Genomic DNA, 19,177 nt, shown 5'->3' on the forward strand with positions numbered 1-19,177 from the left:
TTTGGACGTCTGCGTATAAGCATCACAGGTCGCAACAGGTTGCAACAGGCTCATGTTTGGTGTTGCACGTGCAAACGATTCTTCTACCTCAGCGATGCTAGCAGGAAGGATTGTGTGCGGTCTCATGTGACAGACGACACAGTTTCCAGGTTCACAACAATCTAATAGATTCTGAGTCGGTTCGTTGGACACAGGAAAGTGCGCAAACCGCCAATGCTGAGCGCCTCCTTCACAGGTTTCTGTATATGTACGTAGATACCCGGCATCCCAGTAGCTGTACTCGACACTGCTGAAGCTAGGTCGTACGCTTACGTACACGTTAGTAGGATGAAACGTAAACATCTTCTTACAGGTCGAACGACAACTGAAGGCACGAACGGATGTACGACATTTATATAAGAAGGCTCCTACTAACACTGTGTGTGCCATTTCTGCATTAACTGCGAGTTTGTACAGGCACAGACACGTTCAAACGTGTCACGTGGCTGCACGTCGTATAATGCACTAAGCTTGCACAGGGAAGGACAGCCATATTCATCCTGCAAATCTACAATTTCAACAGGAGCTTCACACAGATCTCGTAGCCATTTCCTCTGTTCAGGTCCGGCAACGTAAATTGTTTCGTTTTGAACTAGTTAATCTTGAAGTGTGTTTTTCACTTGGTGGTATGGGATTTTTCCTTCGTCCCACTCTAGTCCGTGATAATATTTACATAACCATTCATTCGTACGTTTACTTTTTTCGTCTAGTTATCTCCAAGGATACGGGGTCGGAAGCTGCGGGTTCGAGTCTTGTCTCCGGAGGTGACGGCAATTCCTTTGAGAACAAAGACATTTTGGCTGTGGAAACCTTGCATGTTACAGTACATCCTGACACCAACTGATGATGAAATGATACATGCAGTCTTATTTATATCTAGCTCAATATTTTCACGAGACCTGAAAACGCATCGTAGATAATTACTCTGTCGTGTAGGATCAGACAAAACGCCGTTGTGAGTGGCGGTACATAATTTTTCGTGGAAATTTTCCAATCGGCAATCAATCATAGAACAGCGAATCGATTCGTCTTGATTGCTCACATAAAATACGATTAGCGGAGCCAATGATTTGTATGTGACTGGACTCAGGATTGGGTGCGATTCTCGTCCGTGGTACGAAGATTGGAACTGCGTGTACATGTGATACGGCAAGGAAATACCGCCATTTTCAAAATCAATGTTCATGTCCATGTATGGGTAGCTTTCGCTGTTTAAAAATATTTTTACGTTTTCCATAAAACAGTGGTCAAACACCGACCTGTCGGCTTTCAAGTTCATTTGTCTGTCTTTCTGCAAAGCTATTATATATCTCGGTTTTTCTGTACTGCTCGACGTCTTGACGACCCAGTGATTGCATCTATTCTGGGCCAGTAAGGGGCAAGTTACGAGATTCCAGCTCCTGAAAGCCATTTCGACCGTCTTGTCTTTTTTGACGTAACTTAAAAGTCTGAGCCTTTCTTTCGTGCTGACGGTTATGTGAGGAACAAACCACTCGGTGCGCGTGACGGCGACTGCGACCGGCGGGGGGTCGTTTCCGGGTGCTCCCACGACGGCATTCAGGTGCGATGTCGCTAGAATTAACACGAGTTCTTGGCGGGCTTGAGTCAATATTTTCTTATCCTCCGTGAAGCCGAGAAGCATCGAAAGTGGTATGCTAACTTTGAATTTTCCAGATTCATAAATGGGAATTTTGAAATCGGGTTCCATTCCAAAACCCGCAATTTTGGTTGCGCTCAGGTCGTTCGGTGTTAGAGACTGGTAATTTCTCATCGTGGCAGTAATGCCCAAGACCCACGTCCAGTGGCGGGTAGAATGTGGCTCGTAGCTGGGTGCTACGACCTGACAATAACAGTGTTACGGACATGGCTGATTTATTTTCGCTACTGTTCATTTATTTTATACTAAGGAATCTCAAGCACAAGTGACCGCAGTTTGTTTGATTAGGCTTCTGTTCCATTTCATAATTGTAGAACAATGTAGTGGTCCTGCCCAGGTACCGCCTAAGTTCAGGCGGAGGTCTCAAATTACCGAAACTGTTGTAGTACTCGGCCATTTTTCCAGACTTTATGTACGCCACCCAGTGCATGCCGTGACCTGCCGACGTGTCTAAATTAATTATGGCGCTTTCGTTGGTTTTTGGTTTGCTGGGCAAAGTGTCTCGCATAAACACGCCGTGGAAATGTGGTATTTTAAGTTTGCGTGCGTACTTTATTAAATCTACATTGATGAGCGGACGTTTCGGCAGAGAACTTAGGATTTTCGTTTCTTTTTCATGCCTCGGCCTGATTTGTGAGGACGTAAGTACAGTCCTGCGCCGTTTTTTTCACCCATGGCAATGGCTTCCATGCTTGCATTATGTCTACGTGCTTCCTCCAACTGCTTTCGCTGGTTCTTGGACGTATTCACGGCCCTAGTAATGTTGGAAGCGGCTGCTGCGATCCCGCCTAGTGCACCTATAGCGGGCACCACCCCATTCCAAATTTCGTCTTTGCCTTCATGATTTTAGATACGCCCCAAGCTGCGATTTTCTCTCCGAGTCCCGCATGCGGCGATTTGCTTATTTTTTCAGCTTCCTGTGCCAATATCTCGTCGGCCCGGTGCCTGGATTCCAGATCCTTGCTGCGCGAGTAGGCGATATCGTGTTCTTTGCACTTTTCGTCCAGTGAATTAATGCTCACGTCACCGCGAGCTAACCTTTTCGCTAGTTTAGTGCCGGGGCCGCAAAATCTCTAGCCGGGAATGTGTAGCTCAAAAGGTAGATTGTTTATCAGTGAGTTTACGAGTCCCACGCCGATGTGTGTTTTGTTCTTACCTCTTCGAGGCATTACATACAACTGACCTTAAATCAATAAATACGATTGTTCTTATAGGATGATTGTTAGTACAATGCAAGTCGTCAAGCAAGATGTTTGTTTGCCAGTGTGCATTACGCAGGACGATGAAACTAGCGGTTGCGAATCACGTCATGGCGTATTATTACCGTCCACCGTACGTTGCATCATAGTAGGACCGTCAAACTGTGGCAAGACGTGCGTTCTACTGAGTTTACTGGAGGAACCAAACGGTCTTCGGTTCGAGAACGTTTACTTGTATTCCAAGTCGTTTCAACAGCCAAATTACCAGCGCTTGGCCACTGTTCTACGCTCGGTGGATGGTCTGGAGTATTTTCCGTTTAGCGCTAATACCGATGTGGTGTCTACCGACGAAGTAAAGCCTGATTCCGTGTTTGTTTTCGATGATGTTGCTTGTGAGAAGCAAGGCATAATACAAGAGTACATTTCCATGGGCAGGCACGCCAAGGTAGACTGCATATAGGTACCTGTGTCAGACGTACAGTAGAATACCCAAACATCTCCTACGAGATAATGCGAATGTCCTAGTTTTGTTTCGCATGGACGAACTTAATTTGCGTCACGCCTACGACGACCATGTAAACACCGACATGATGTTTCAGGAATTCAAAGACATGTGTTCCTTGTGTTGGAAAGACGAGCACGGATTCATAGTTATAGTCAAAGACTGGCCTCTATATAAGGGCAGGTACAGACAATGCTTCGACCAGTTTATCGTCAAACATGAATCATAGCATTTCTAAATTTGGTCGTAGCAGTCGAGCTCCAAGTACCCAGCTATGCGCCGTGAACCACGATGCTGAAATACGTAAATACATTTCGCTACTCGGCCAAGAACTAAAACGTGCAAAAGACGAAATAATAGTGTACCTTGTAGCCATAGACCGGCGCGTGCAGGCCTCTGATACACGAATTCGAGACATGATCGAAGTTTCAAATGCACAAAGGCGTGATCAGCTAAAGCCACTTCTGTCCAAACTTAATTCGCGCCTGGTGTCTAAAGGTGTTTCAAAATAAACACTATGGATGTTAAAACCGATTTGGTTAAGCAACTGCATGATGTCATCGAAGCCATTCGTGCAAAATACCTGCTTGCCAAGCAACACAGATTAAGCGACGAGGTTCGAAGAGAGGAAAAATTGAGGCCCTTGAGTGCCCGTCTCGATAGTTTCATTTCCAGGCGAGGGGTCGTCGAAAACGAGAAACCAACTAAAATTGAAATAAAAGAAGAGCCACAAACTACCACTACGGGCAAACGAAAGCGGAGACCACAATTAACAGATAATTCCAACGTTTCTACTAGCGAAGACGAAGTTCATTTCGGTCGAATTCTTAGGAAGAAACCTCGAAACAAAAAAAGTTTCGAAGTCGGTCCTCTCGCCAGCGAATACCTAGCCTCCTCTGTGCCACGAAACAGCGACGTGATGTATGGAGTGCACAAGCGAGGCCTTAAGTGGGTCCTTGGTTCGAAAGAGGTTCATTTCGTGTCCGACGATAATATTGAATGTGGGAAAGAGGTGATAAAACTTACTCGTGGATTATGTCAACTTTTGTTTCGTAAAAAACCGTGACGGTATTCAGAGATGGATTTGCGAAAATATAGAAGATTGCTAGAAGCTTCCAACGCTGTTTATGCAAAAAGTGACTCGAAATCGGGTCGATTCAAAGATTATGAACATGTGAAATATCCTTTGATAGCTAGTCTTTTTTTATACGTGGAAGGGTCCGGACTTTATAAACTCGACACGAATAGCAAAATTGATTTGCAGTATTGGGACAACCCCAATGAATTAGTTGCTCAACTTAGACTGCTCCAGGCATCTCAGAGTGTGGGAAATAATTCACACACCAACGAAATCGCTTCCATTATAAAAGAATTACGGGAAGCTGAATACATACAATGAGTCGATCTGGTATTGCACGCGAACTAAACGCGCCTGCGAGACGTAATTATCCGCGTCGACAAATCAAAATCAAAGGATTGTACAATAATTGGCAGTTTGATCTGCTCGAAATGAGTGAATATTCACGTGTGAGCAAGGGGTACAGGTACGTTCTCATAGTCATAGACACTTATTCAGAGTTCCTGTGGGCTAGACCCTTAAAACGGAAAACCGCTGTGGAAGTTACGAGTGCTATGTCGGATATTTTGAAACAGAAACGAAGACCTTCGATACTGCAGATGGACGACGGGAAAGAATTCTTCAATGCATCATTCAAGGCACTGATGAAAAAGTTTGACATCAATCACTACTCTACGTTTAGCGGTGTCAAAGAATCAATAGCAGAACGTGTGATTCGAACGATAAAGAATAAACTGTACAGGAATTTTACAGCAAACGGAAATTACAAGTGGCTGAATTTACTTCCTAAACTTGTACGGGAATACAATTCTACTGTGCATTCTACTACGAAATTAAAGACGAAAGATGTCAAGAATAATCGTCTGCTTCTAACCGTGTACTCCAAGACGAATATACTAGATTCGTGAAAGAAAAAAGCGAATATCGGCGACATTGTGCGAATTTCGAAAAACCGTGGAATTTTTCACAGATCTTACAAGGGGAATTGGACTGGTGAACTTTTTCGTGTATGTAGAATAAAAAAATACATATCCACGTACTTATTATCTCGAGCATCTGAAGGGGAAACATATAACAGGGGCATTTTATGGAGAAGAGATCATGAAAACTAAATTTCCAGACACTTTTCTCGTTGAAAAAGTGTTAAAACGCAAGAGAAGTAGGGCCTTGATACGCTGGATGCATCATGGACCAGAGTTAGACTCGTGGATTGACGAAAAAGATATTTGGAAACATTAATTTTTTTTTTGTAAATTGAATTTATGTGTAATAGTTTGTTAATATTTTTTGTAACTACAATTTGTGTGTAAATTAAATTTAGCGTGTAAATTAATTTGAGTTTATATTACTGTGAATTGTGTGCATGTCCGGAGCAGCGTCTTCCGCGCAGCGCTCCCTGTTGCGTCCAACGGAGGACTGAAGGTAGATTTCCCCCAACAAGCGGTCCTGGCGGAGGCGGGGCTAGCGCTTCCGCCGGTGAGCGGACATGCGCTTGCAAATTTTTCCCCCTTCCGCCTAAGACGCACACGCACGTGCCTCGTGGTCATCACCTGGTGGCGGCGTGATATATATCCGTTTCCTCTTCCTGCACTGGCCAACTGTATTCACGTAGATTTTTTTTTAATTATAAACTTTTTAATAAATGAGGAAATTTTTTATTTTAAATATCACTTTTTTATACAAGTAGCGCAGTATTTTTTTAAATATCAACTTTTTTTTATAAATGTAACACATTATTATTTTAAATATCAGCTTTTTTATAAATGTAAATAACTATTATATTGGAAATTTTCCCTGCTACTTTTTTTTTAACTAATATTATTTCACGTGAAACTAGAATATTTAATGTTTTTTTTAAACTTTAATTTAGTATAGTGATGGCGGATTAATATAACATACACACATACATTGGATTTATTTTATTTCCATCAATTCCCCGTCCGGTACCAGACGTATACAGAGGACGCATTACAATGTTGAAGTGTAGTTCATTACATATAGTTCTGCTTGTATATTTTCTTTATAGTCTTACACACCACATATAAATTGTTATGGGCGATAAAAATATAACACGTAATTTTAAGTCATTGATGGTTATGGTTAGTTAGTTCACACCTGGTTCACATAATAGTTTTGATATAGCTACGGAACAATAACTGATGCAACAAGGGGAGACAAAACTTTAACACTGTAAATATTTCAGGCTATACTTGTCGTCACGCAGATCACTGTTCTTCTGTGGACTCTAGTATGGAGCGATGGCTTTCCGTACACTTCGACACGGGACGATTTAGCGGTAGCGATGGCGACGGTGTAGACATTGCAGAATTTGACATTCGGCGTGATGTAATTGACGATAGTGGCGTTAATGGTCTCGACGGTGTGGGAGATGACAAAGATGGTGATCCGTCACGAGATGTAGCAGGCTCTCGGGCAGCACCAGCAATGGTTGTGTGGGACGATGTCGCCTCACTTGATGGTCCATGGTTCTCGAACTGACGAGAGCTCGTCTCTCCAAACACTTGACGGCAGACTCTACTGGTGAGGGGTCATGTTCGGGGGATCGACCCCATGGCTCGTCTCGCGACAAGCGACGTCCCTGTCGTCTGCAGCACTCGATGGCATACCAGTTGTGAAGGTATGTTTCCTCGTCTTCTTTGCCGCTCATATCGTCCATGCGTATGCACGTAGAGGACTCCAGCATCCATGGGTCGTCGATTAATTTTTTCGATGACATGTTAGCTGTTACAAGGACCTCGATGCTGGCAATAAGGAGACGGACTGCAGGTAACTGAAGGCTTCCCGGGTCCTACAATTAGTATTTATACCCTAAAAAAAATTAGGGGGGAGGAGGAGCGTAGGAGTGGGAATGACGGTAGAGAGAGGGAGGGGTGAACATTTTTTTTTCTTGGAGGGGTGGGAGAACAGCAGCAGTAGGTTTGGTGGTTGTTTTTTTACGATAAAAAAAATATTTAAAAAAAATTTGGTTGGGGGGGAGGGGTGAGGGAGGGGGGTAGAAGATATATTTGCTATGAAAAAAAGTGGTGGGGGGAGTCAGTCTGCCTACTGCCGCCATTGAGGAAGGAGCCTGTCGCCATTTTTTAATTTTTTTTTACCTCGTCGGGTTCGAACTGAGGACTCCAAGGTCCGTGTAGTAAATGTTTGTTTTTTAAATATTTATTATTAAAATGTTGTTATTTGAATTTTTTTTAATTTTAATTTTTTTTCATTAAAATCGGATAATAAATAAAAAAGTTAAAGATGGTGGGCGTAACGGAAATTGCAATGGTGACGTCATATTTCAAAATGGCGGAAAACAAAATGTCTGAAAGTTCGAGAAAACAAAATGACGTCATCCAAAATGGCGGGTCCAAAATGGCCTCCGGGGTCAAAGTCATGGTCATCCAAGATGGCCGCCGTGACATCACAATCCAAGATGGTGGACCGACTATCACAATCCACCGCCTGGCGCCTGGGCTCGGAGGAACTATTACACACTACTCAAATGGTTTGAAGAAGTTGAATCCAAAGAAAGTTGGAGAAGTTGGAATTTTACTGTGTATTGGCGATCGTATGATACAGATAGAATCGTATCCTACAAAAATATTGTTCATTTAAATGTACTCAATATTCGTTAAATGTACGAAGTGAACTTATTAGCATCGTATCATACTGTGCAGATCGTATCCTTCTGATGAGATCGTATCCCTCTGATGAAATCGTATCCCTGTGATGATTTCGTATTTTACCAAGTTAAATTTTCTTCCAAATGACCTTCCTTTTCATTAAAAGTGCTTCTTTTTTGATGAATTTTCATCGTAGGTCTGTAAACAGGACATGATTGGCCTGTGGTTAAGAGATGCCTGGTCTTTAAGCCTGACGTTCAACATGGCCTATTTAAAATGTTCGCCGAATATCAATCGAAAATACATCTCGGTCCGGAGATGCATGGCCTACACGTCTGGCATTGTACATGATCTGTTTAAATTTCTTCGCGAGTATCGACGAAAAATACATCTTAGTTGGGAGACGCTTTGTCTACATGATTGACATTGTACATGACTTGTTTTAAAGGTAATACAGTAGAACCTCTTTAAGTCGAACCTCGATAAGTCAAAAACCTCCCAAAATCGAAGAAATGTTGTGTTCCCTTCCATTCAAGCCCCAAAACCTCCGTTGATCCAAATTTCAACCCTCTATTAGTCGAAATAATAAGTTAGTCTCTCCAAGCCATTTTGGTACAGATTTTCCCTCCATAACTCGAAAAATTAAATTGGACCTCTGTATCTCGAACATAGCAATGTTTTATTTTACGACATTTACAACACGATTATTTGAATCTTATTACCTCTATAGTTCGAAGAAAAATAAGTTACCTATTTTAAGAATTTGTCGACAGTGTAAGTACGCCATTGTTTCTTAGAAATCAATTTAGGTGTATACAATAAAAAGGATTGCCACTAATTTATGACTCAGGTGTTTGCTTGCTTGGTGTCAAGTGTTTAATTTTATTTTTATTTTTTTTTATTTCATTTGAACTTTAGCGAAGCAAGTCATTTGTTGTCGACTGTTACGACTGCTACACAACAATTTGTACAACCGTTTACATATAAAATTGTTAAAACATGAGAGCTGTGAAACGTTAAATGAAAACTTTGAGTCTCGCTGAAAAATTGGAAGTGCTCGAAGCTGTGAAGAGCTGTCAAAAGAATAAAGATGTTGCTGAACAATTAGGCCTGCCAATGAGTACTCTGTCAACAATAATAAAAAATTTGTTGTCTGTAAAGTCGGTTTACGGACGATAGTTTAACGTGACAACGTCATAACAAAACACTGATGAAATGATTGCATACTGTTATGAATAAAATTGAATCATTTTTATTTTAATAATAAAAGAATAAATACTTGAAATTATACTAGTAATTAGATTAAAATGCAAGAATAATTAACCGTTATCGCCGAAATTGTTGTAATAAGCAATGAAACTACATTAACATTTCACTTCACTTTATAAACAGTCTACGAAACAGTTCACGTTTAGATGTAAGTTGTGTCCTGCCGCTGTCTTTCTTCTCCTCGGACGCATAGGCCAATCGAGTGGAAGAGAGATAGATGTGGCGCAAGCGTACAATGAGCGTAACGGGACACAGCGTAACGGAACAATGAGAGTAACGGGACACCGCGTAACGGAACAATGTGCGTAACGGGACACTTTTTCGTGCGTGCAGCCGGCGTTCATCGATTTATTAGACGTTGTCACGTCAAAAAATGAATCAGACATCATGAGAAAAATAAAAAACTATCAAAGTTTGTCCTGCAAAATACGACGAATCGCAGAATTTCCGGGCTTGGAGAAGTGCTTACTTAAATGGCTTGATTAGTGTCGGAGTCAAAATATCAGTGTTAGTGGACCACTGTTACAAGAAAAAGCGGAAACATACTGTAAATCATTGGGACCTCTTTATGTCGAATCAAAATCCGCTAAACCGAAATCCTCCATAAGTCGAAAACTCTATAACTCGAATTTTTTGGCGTCTCTCTTTGAGTTCGACTTACAGAGGTTCTACTGTATATCAAGTATCGAAATATTACACCTGTTATCTACTGACTGTATGTGCCTGACCACCAAATGGACATGTATGTCGCCTATATGATGTACCTGGCCACAGAATGGAGGTGTATATCCAACTGAATATGCATTGTGACCGACTGGATGTGTTCAGGCACCAACTAGCCTTGTTAGCCTGACCAACCAACTAATGTGTAAGTCCAAAATATCTGACGTGCCTGGTCACAGATGGGAGGTGTCTAGCCAACAACTACTGGATGTACCTGTCCACTAAATAGATGTGCCTGGTTACCAAAAGATTGTGTCAGCTTGACCACAGACTGGAAGTACCTAACCACCAACTAGAAATGTCTACCCAACAAACTAAATATGCCTGACCACTAAATATATGCCAGACCAATGAATAGACATGCCTGGCCACCGACTGTACGCACCTTGCCCCCTACTGGACTTGCGTTCCTGACCACTAAATGACGTGTCTGGGCACAGACTGGAAGTACCTAACTGGACGCACCTTGCCAACTATTGGATGTGCCTGACCACTGAATAGACATGCTTGGCCACCGACTGGATGAGTCTTCCCACCTACGGTATGAAGCTGACAGCCGAATACATGTTTGACCATCAACTGGATATGCTTTGACACTTCTGGACTTACGTTCCTGGCCCTCGAATAAATGTGACTGGCCACCGACTGGACGTACCTTGCCCCCCTATTTGGTGTGTCTAGCTAATAACTGGTCGTGCGTGGTTGTTGACTGGTCATGCCTAGCTAATAAATGGACATGTCGGCCACAACATGAATGTACCTGTCCGCCGATTAGTGCCTGGCTACTAAATAGACATTACTAACTACCAACTGGATGCATCTTACCACCTATTGGACGCGTGTTCGTGGCCACTGAATAGATTTTTCTGGCTAACAAATTTGGTTGTACCTTGCCACCAACTTGACGTATTACCCTGAACAACCGACTGATGTATCTGTCCAACCTATCAGACGATCCTAGACAACTAACTGAATGTGACTGGTAGCCGACCACTGATGTGACGTGCCTGGATAGTCGACTATCATGTAGATATTCGCTGAAAACACATGTCAAGGCATGCAAAGGACTTGCTTCGCCTTCTTAGAAGATCTCAGAAATCGACAAACGCTAGTAATTTGCTTGTTTTTTTTTTCTTGTCTAAAATATATAATATATTCTTAATTAAAATTTTGTTTTTTATTTTCATGAATCTGTCACTATTTTTTTTAATAATTTTAATAAATTAGCAAAAATCAACCCGAGTAGATAATATCTTTCATTATTTTAACAACTCATTTTTTTGATGATATTTCGAATTTCTTCCGAATTTTTAAATATATAATTACAGATTTTCAAGATGGCTGAATAGATGGTGGATGCCATAATGGCCAGGCGATTGGCAATCTATCAGGTAAAAAATTATCAATCAATATGGCAGAGGCATCCTCTAGCAGCTGTCACATGTACTATGTGATTCTAACACTCCTGGTATCGAGTACTCTAAACAAAATGGCGTCTGTGCACTCTGGCAAATGACGTATGCACTATGTGAAAATAACGCTCCTGGTAGCAAGTACCGAGAATAAAGATGGCTGCCTCCAGCAGAAGAGAACAAGATTCCGGGCGTACTGTCTGATGTAATATCTACCTTGGAATTTGTGGTGGAAAGTCACTCTGCCAGTGGCTCCCGTGGAGAAAAGATCCGTCGCCATGTTTAATCGAATGACCACGCCGGGTTCGCACCCATTTGCTTTTTTAATTTTTTTAACAAAATTCTACTAAGAATTTTTTTATAAATTTTAACTCTTTTCCCAATTTTCTTGCTTGGAAATTACGGATTTTCAAGGTGGCGGATGTGACGTCATAATTTTAAAATGATGGAATAATTTTTCATAAAATTTTTACTATATAACATTTTATAAGTTTAAAAATTATCCAATTTTTTTCTGATGATAGTTCCGGATTTTCAAGATGGCAGACATAAAGATAATTGCAACAATAACGTTAAACTTCATAATGGTCTTCTCCAGCTGATGGCAAATTGGCGGGCATGAAATCGGGGGCTTGGGTAACTTGTTTACGAGGAATTCAAGCCACTTTGGAGAATTTCCTTTTTTAAAACTGCAAAAATACTTTTAAATTTTTCTAAATCCATTTTTTTTTTACTTTTTTTATTGCTTGAAAATGGAATGTTAAAATTTTCAAAAAAAAAATTATAAAATTTTTGGCGGAATTTTTTTTTTTTTTAACTGGTCATTTTGACGATATTTGGCAATTAATTTTGCAAATTTTGTTCAAATTTGACTGATTTTTTCATATTTTTTGTAAATTTTGAAGATCAAGGTTAAAGGTCAAGGTAAAGACCATCCAAGATGGCCACTGTGATGTCAAAATCCACGATGGCGGACACCGACATCAACACCAAACCCAGAACACTGTGTCAGTATGCTATTTCAATTGACATAACTTTGTACTAACTCTCCCCATACTTCGACCGGTTAAATTTTAGATTCTTGGAAAAATATTCTTCCAGTCTGGCAGAAAAAATAATGGCTACAGATTGGTTACAAGGGACAATTTTGCTCCTTTGGTAGAAAGTGCTTTCCTAGCAAACAAAATATTGAATAGGGCAAATATCAAAACCACAATCCCAGGTTAATTTTCAAGCCATGCTAGTTCAAAACATTTATTTGCAGCAGTTTTGAACAGTGGTGCGTAGATGAATTTGCAAAAGATTTTATTTATGTACAGGAGAAAATTAAAAACTAAATTTTAGTACAAGAAAAGTTAGTTAACCAAAGTCAACAATTCTTAATGCAATATAAACTACTAATCCCTGACGTGCCTAAAGAAAGACTGTTGAAATTATTGCCCCCAGGAAGGGAAACAAGAAAGTGTTGTGTTCGAGCAAACTTAAGAAATGGCTTGTGACCGAGCACTCAATTGGCCTTGTGTACATGTTCTTTGTTTCTTGACTTGCTCAAGACACGCAGAGCATGTGCCTATCAATAAAAAACATTTTTATTATTAACAGAAAGTCGTACATTAGCTTTAAAAAAAGTGAAATCTTATTATTCTCAAAAATGAAAAAAAGTGAATTATTCTGTTAACACAAAAATTATTGCCTCCAATATTTACAATAGCAAGACAGAAAAAAAAATAGAAAACTTGCATACATTAAATGAGAATAAGCAAAGCGAGTAATATTTAAAGAATAAAATATCGGAGGCAAACAAATGTTATAAATAACTTGAAGACAAAAATGATATTTAACTGAACCAACTATTTACAACATTACAGCTAACCTCAATCATTTAGAATGCATGTACAACGCCTAAAACTTCAATATTTTAATCACAAAACCCCTCGAGTCTGTGGGTGATAACTGGCTGGTCCCTCACGTTAGAGTTCGTAGGGCGTCCTGTCCCGGGCTCGCTCGTCGAGTCGTCTCTACCACCAACACGCCTGCCGACTAGCACTCTCCTGCCCCAACAGCACTCGAGCCGGACTTCGATGGCACGCTTCCAAATAGCAACAACGAGTTGCCCCGACGTGCAGAACAGGCCACTGCCCTCTTCGTCCATGTCCAGCACGTCCGCCCCTGTCACACTCAAACCAGGGGGCTTGAAAAAATAAATTACTGTTGCACATCCTCAACACTTGTACACATAGTTACTAATAGTTGCCACGCGGTTATATGTCACTGTCGGGAAGAAAGTCAAAGTCGGGTATAGCACTACACTGCCATGACATGACAACCACAAACCAACCACCGCAGTCATGCACATAGGCCATAAGTATTTCCTTCAGGGTTTCTGCTCACTATCTCGTACTCGCTCAGTAAGCAAAAAGTGAAACATTAATGGCGAGAATTTTCGGACCTCGTGTGCGTCCACCTTCCACGGGTCCCAAAACAGTAGAGAAACTTTTCACATAAAACTCGCCCGACGAGTCCCCAACTCGGTCTACGAGTTGACGCATCAAATCGCCGACAAATACATTTTCGGTAAGTCTCTCGTTGCAGCACTGCCTTCGGGTCCTTCCTCGGCGAGTGGGCTGAGTCCGATTTCCAAAGTAACATGTAAGTTGAGCATACCAGTCCCAGAGACTAAGTCCACTTTCGATGTTTGATGCGTCCTTAGGCATAGTGATAATCCTGGTGGTCTGGCTGGGCGGCGGCAGGACGAGGATCGTGGAGGTGTGCTTCGTGCTCCTTCCTCCCGTACTCTCTGTGCACTGTACTTATATCGGGGGTATATATACTCCTCGAATCGCCCAGAAGGTCCGAGTTACCCTACTTCGACGGAGACGAAAGGAGGGCTGGTAGTCACGTGAACGATCACGTGGTCACATAGTCACATGTTCACCCCTACCACTCCACTGCTTCAGCCGAAGCGCGCGAAACCAGTGGCGATAACTTGCCTGGAAGATATGCCACCCGCAGCACACGGTTGTTCGAAGGGAGTAGAACCAATCAGGGGGTACAAGTATAAACCAGGAAAGAAAATAGTTGTGGGCAGCAACTAGAAATCCCAAAAAATAATCCCTCCCCCACCCTTTTTAAAAAAAATCTTTCTACACTAGTATAATCCTAAAGTGGCCGGTCAAAGACTCACACCAAGGCCAAGACAAACAAAGTCACATTAGAGAAAGCAATATATAGGTATAACTGCTCACTGTCACAGTAACTTGGCGATGCAACATTCAATCATAACACTTCCTAAAAACTTTCTTGTCATCGACATGCGTCTTGAAGGTTACATGCTTGTCTTTGTCTCTGAGAGTTAGGGTGTTTGGTGTAGGAAACTTAACAATTTCATATGGACCTTTAAACTTCAACCTCAATTTCCCACTAAACTTGTCAATGAACTTACTCAGAAGTGTGTCCTAACTAACACCAAATCACCCTCCCTATATGTTACGGGGTCACGGGGTCTGTAATAGTGTATTTTCATACAATTATAATATTTCTTCAAATGATGACTAGCTTCCTCAAAATATTGTTTGGCCTGGGCTGCGCTGTCACTGTACCTGTTTTCTTGCTCTAGTTCCCACATATTATCTAATGGGTGTAACAAATATCTAGTCGAAAACAACTGAGTGGGTGGTTTCCCTGTAGTGGCACTGACGCTTGATTAAATTCCCAATATGAGAATATGTAGACTATTGTGGCAATTTTGATGAGACACTGAATGGTTGCTTGCTGGACAGTAGAGACTAATTTGCACTAACCTGGTTTCCCAAATGAAGCCATTAACATAATATATAAACTGAATGAAAATGAAATGCCACAGAATAAATTGGGGGAAAATGGCATCAATTTTGAGTTTAAAAACAAGAACACAACAGCTAAATTAAGTGCATGCCCCACAACAGCTGTGTTGACTCTGTGTATTTTTGGTGAGTGCTGAGAAAGAGTGACGCTTGAGTCATTGGCAAAGAATAGGGTACTTCTGTGTACATCCACAGTACTGTGTGTTGACAGTATAAACTGGGAGGAAGAAACACTTATGTGTTTGTGGCAGGGCGCCCGCGGGGAGATATGCGGTGGCTTCAGTGATGTGCCCTGGGGCAAGACAAACACCAAAGGCCACTACATCCCATCGGACAAGGCATTTCTGTTCACTTTGACCAATGACCAGGATCTGCCCCCCACCAAGTACGACATCGTCAAGAAAATGTTTGCTGTTTGCTACCACCCTGAGTGAGTACGCAAGCCGACCACAGCTGCACCGCGAAATCAAAGATGTACTACTGTGAGAACCTTTTAGAACCAACATAGTCTTTTAAAAACATAAAGTATAATGAAAAACTATATATTTATATATAACACTGGAACCCACTGTTTAATGCTAAGTAATGACAATGAAGCCCAATAAGACATGCCTTAATTGGGTAAGTTTAGGTTTGGTTGGCTATTAGTCACTTTCAAATTAGCCAATTAGAAATATGAAGTAATAATCTTATTTTAAACAATTTGTTTTTAATTTTTTCCAATTAATTAAAATAATTTTCTTATCTTTTTCTGAGAATTTTACTCATTAAAAATTAGTAGCACTTATTCAATTAAATTTTAAATTCTACAGCTCTTATGTTAAAATTTTTTTAAAAAGTCCTTAATTTATTAAGTATAAATTGTATTTTTAATAATTTTTAAAATCACTTGAAACACTGTGAATCAGAATGTGTGATAAAAAGTAGATAAGCAGGAAGCTATATTTGGAGAAAAGTGTTTAGGTATTCCAAGTGTTTGTAAAAAAATAATAATTTAACATGAATTTTTTCACAACAATTTAAATATTTTACAATTAAATCGTATCTATATTCTAGTAAAATTATTCAAATTATTTTCCTGGAAAGACACACACTTATAAATAGCTGTCAGAATGTTTCTTTGTCTAGAATTCTGCAATACTTCAAACACAACCCTTCATTATGTCACCAGACATCTTGCTGATTCCTGCCGTTTAGATACTCACTTTTTATCGCTGTGTGATTCCCTTTTTTTTAAGGCATTCGGCTGCTAGTGACAGAATTTATTTGAGCACATCAACGCACTTTGACCACAGTTCTTTTTGTGTTTCGACAGAACCACCCTAATATCTAAGACAAGTGTAGCAATGTGATGTCCGAGGAGATTTAACTGCAGTTAAGCCCACTGGCATGCTAACAGTTGGCTGTCGACTAGATGGTCCCCGCCTGTTCTCAGCCTTTTAGCAAGGATACCTTTAGCTACAACATCTGAACATGCTGTAGCTGGCATGATAAATAACATCTTCAGAGCGACATGAGCACTTCCACAGTCACGTTGTAAACTGGTTTGAAGTGTTTAAACTAGCGATGTGGTGTGTATTGCAGCTGCGGGCCCATATTCGGGGCGGGGGCAGACCTGCTGATCGCTAGCAACTGTAACACCAACATGGACAGCTACTCCAACCTGCCGCACAGCTATGACGGTGACAACGCCTCCTGCACCGTCCTCATGGGGGACTACAACTTCTCCGTGCTGGACTACGAGGTGTTCACTCCGGCGGGCAAATAACCGCTGCCTCGCTGGCTCCCGCAACAAAGAGACTGTTTTGTTTGCCAAAGTGTTCATCACACAGCAATCTCTGATCAGCTGCTATTTCTCTGGGCCAAGTACGGCTTGTCTGCACTCAGGACACATCTTCAGCTTCTCCAGCAGATACGCCAGAATAAGCAACGTTCATAAATAACAGTCAAATATTAGTACTACCATTTTGTTAAATGTCACCCCGATTTTAGTCACCGACATCATCACATGGTGATCTTCAAGTTGCATAATTGAATAAAATAGTTATTAAATTGCCATTTTGTAATCATTTGTAACTTATTTCTATGTACAAATACTATTAAAATGATAATTTTCTCACCACCATCTTAGTTTATTCCATTTTTACCTACATAGTAGATTTATTGCTATTTTACTGTCATTTCGATTCCTGGACGCCTCTATAAGCTAGGGATGAGGCGCAAACTATTAGTTGAAGACGAAAGAAAGGTCAAGACCCCTCTCATGTTAACAAATATTTTCAGGAACATAATTTCCAAAATAAAATATTAAGTTACAATCTTAATAACTAGGTAACAAAGCAATGAAATAGGAATACTAACACAATAGATAACTATAGAGAATATTTACACCTCGTCTAAATATATTTTTCCTTAACATGAAAAATACTATCAATTAAAGTTAACATTAAGCAATGAATCATGCTTGTGAATATAATAAAATAGCAATATGGCGACTCATACATCATTCAGTTAAACTTATTTTAAACATTTAATACCCTAACACGAACCAGCAACAACATGCCCAGTATAAAGTTAGGTTTAATAGGCAAGCAATGCAGCAGGCAAACACAATGAGCATACAAAGTCGTGACCTTAAATTAAAATGTCTACAGATAGAACATCGCTGGAAATAATAGAGATGACAATCACTACAGCTCGAAGATGGAATGCCGCAAATGACATAATAGCATACCCGACAACCTAATTGCTAACGAAAACATTTTCATCATTGCCAAAAATAATTCAGATGGATATAAATAAAAGGATATCGTTGCTATGTCCGACCAAAGACTCGCTACCCCAAGCAGTAGAGCACGAGAGAGAAGACACGCTCAATAAGAACAGTTTAAGCAAACACTAGCATGTAACCGTCCTCCACAGAGAGTCGTGCATGAGCAGACTAAGCAGGGAGCGCTCACTCCAACTGCCACCAGGCGCGCTGGCGTCGGTCGACATGGAGGGGATTGGCAAGGAGGGACGTCGGGCGCGCGGCGGGCGGTCCGCGGGGGCGCATGCCAAGAGAGGCATACAGCCTAGCATCAGTTCAATTTTTAATAATTTTTGATAGGCTATGTCGATTTACAACTAAATTTTATAGGTTCTCGTTTTTCTTGCTAGGGACGTGTGAAGCTTCGGAAATTTGATGTATCAAAGACAAAATTTTCTTAAATTTTGATATCGGGAAAATAAAATCAAAACTTTGAAGATTCTAAAGATTTTGTTAACAGCAGATTCACTCTAATTGATTAAGTGCTGTTGTCCAGGGGCATAAGTTATGCCCATGTTAACGGCAAACAAGTTTTGCATTTTACTCGATAGTGGTTTGTGGTGGGGTCAATGACCGACCGACCTCTGACGTAACGGTGGCCATCTTGGTTGACCTTGACATTTGTACTTCAATAATTTCCAAAATTGGTCAAGATTTGCCAAAATTTGCCCAAAAAACGCCAATTATCGCAAAAAATTTCCAGATTTTTGGAAACAAATTCTGCCAAAAATATTCAAAAAATACGACAGTTCAAAAATTAATATTTCGAAAAACGTCAAAAGTAATTTTGTCTTAGAAAGAACACAAATTCCTAAAAGAGGCTTAAGCATCCATGTCTACAGCCTCCGAAGAGCCTCTGACATCATCTAGGATTATGTCGTCATCGTTCCAATTTCCATTACAGCCGCCATCTTGAAAATACGTAATTTTTTGTTAGAAAATCGGGAACAATTTTAAAATTAATAAAAAAAATTATTTCATCTAATTTAATACTAAAAATTTATAAAAAATGCAATTAATA

The 19,177-nt window shown here is 40.6% G+C and overlaps 1 protein-coding gene across 1 annotated transcript in view; it reads left to right on the forward strand.

Moving 5' to 3' along the window:
- The window catches only part of LOC134527278 (uncharacterized), a 466,201-nt gene extending 448,732 nt beyond the window's left edge, over positions 1-17,469 (forward strand). Inside the window, exons 9-10 of the mRNA XM_063359815.1 lie at positions 15,599-15,777; positions 16,932-17,469. Coding sequence (XP_063215885.1) covers positions 15,599-15,777; positions 16,932-17,115 — 363 coding nt within the window. The 3' untranslated portion in view covers positions 17,116-17,469. The remainder of the gene's footprint in view (positions 1-15,598; positions 15,778-16,931) is intronic.
- The last annotated feature ends 1,708 nt before the right edge of the window (positions 17,470-19,177 follow it).

This window comes from Bacillus rossius, chromosome 1 (assembly GCF_032445375.1).
Source record: "Bacillus rossius redtenbacheri isolate Brsri chromosome 1, Brsri_v3, whole genome shotgun sequence".
Classification (NCBI taxonomy): Eukaryota; Metazoa; Arthropoda; class Insecta; order Phasmatodea; family Bacillidae; genus Bacillus; species Bacillus rossius.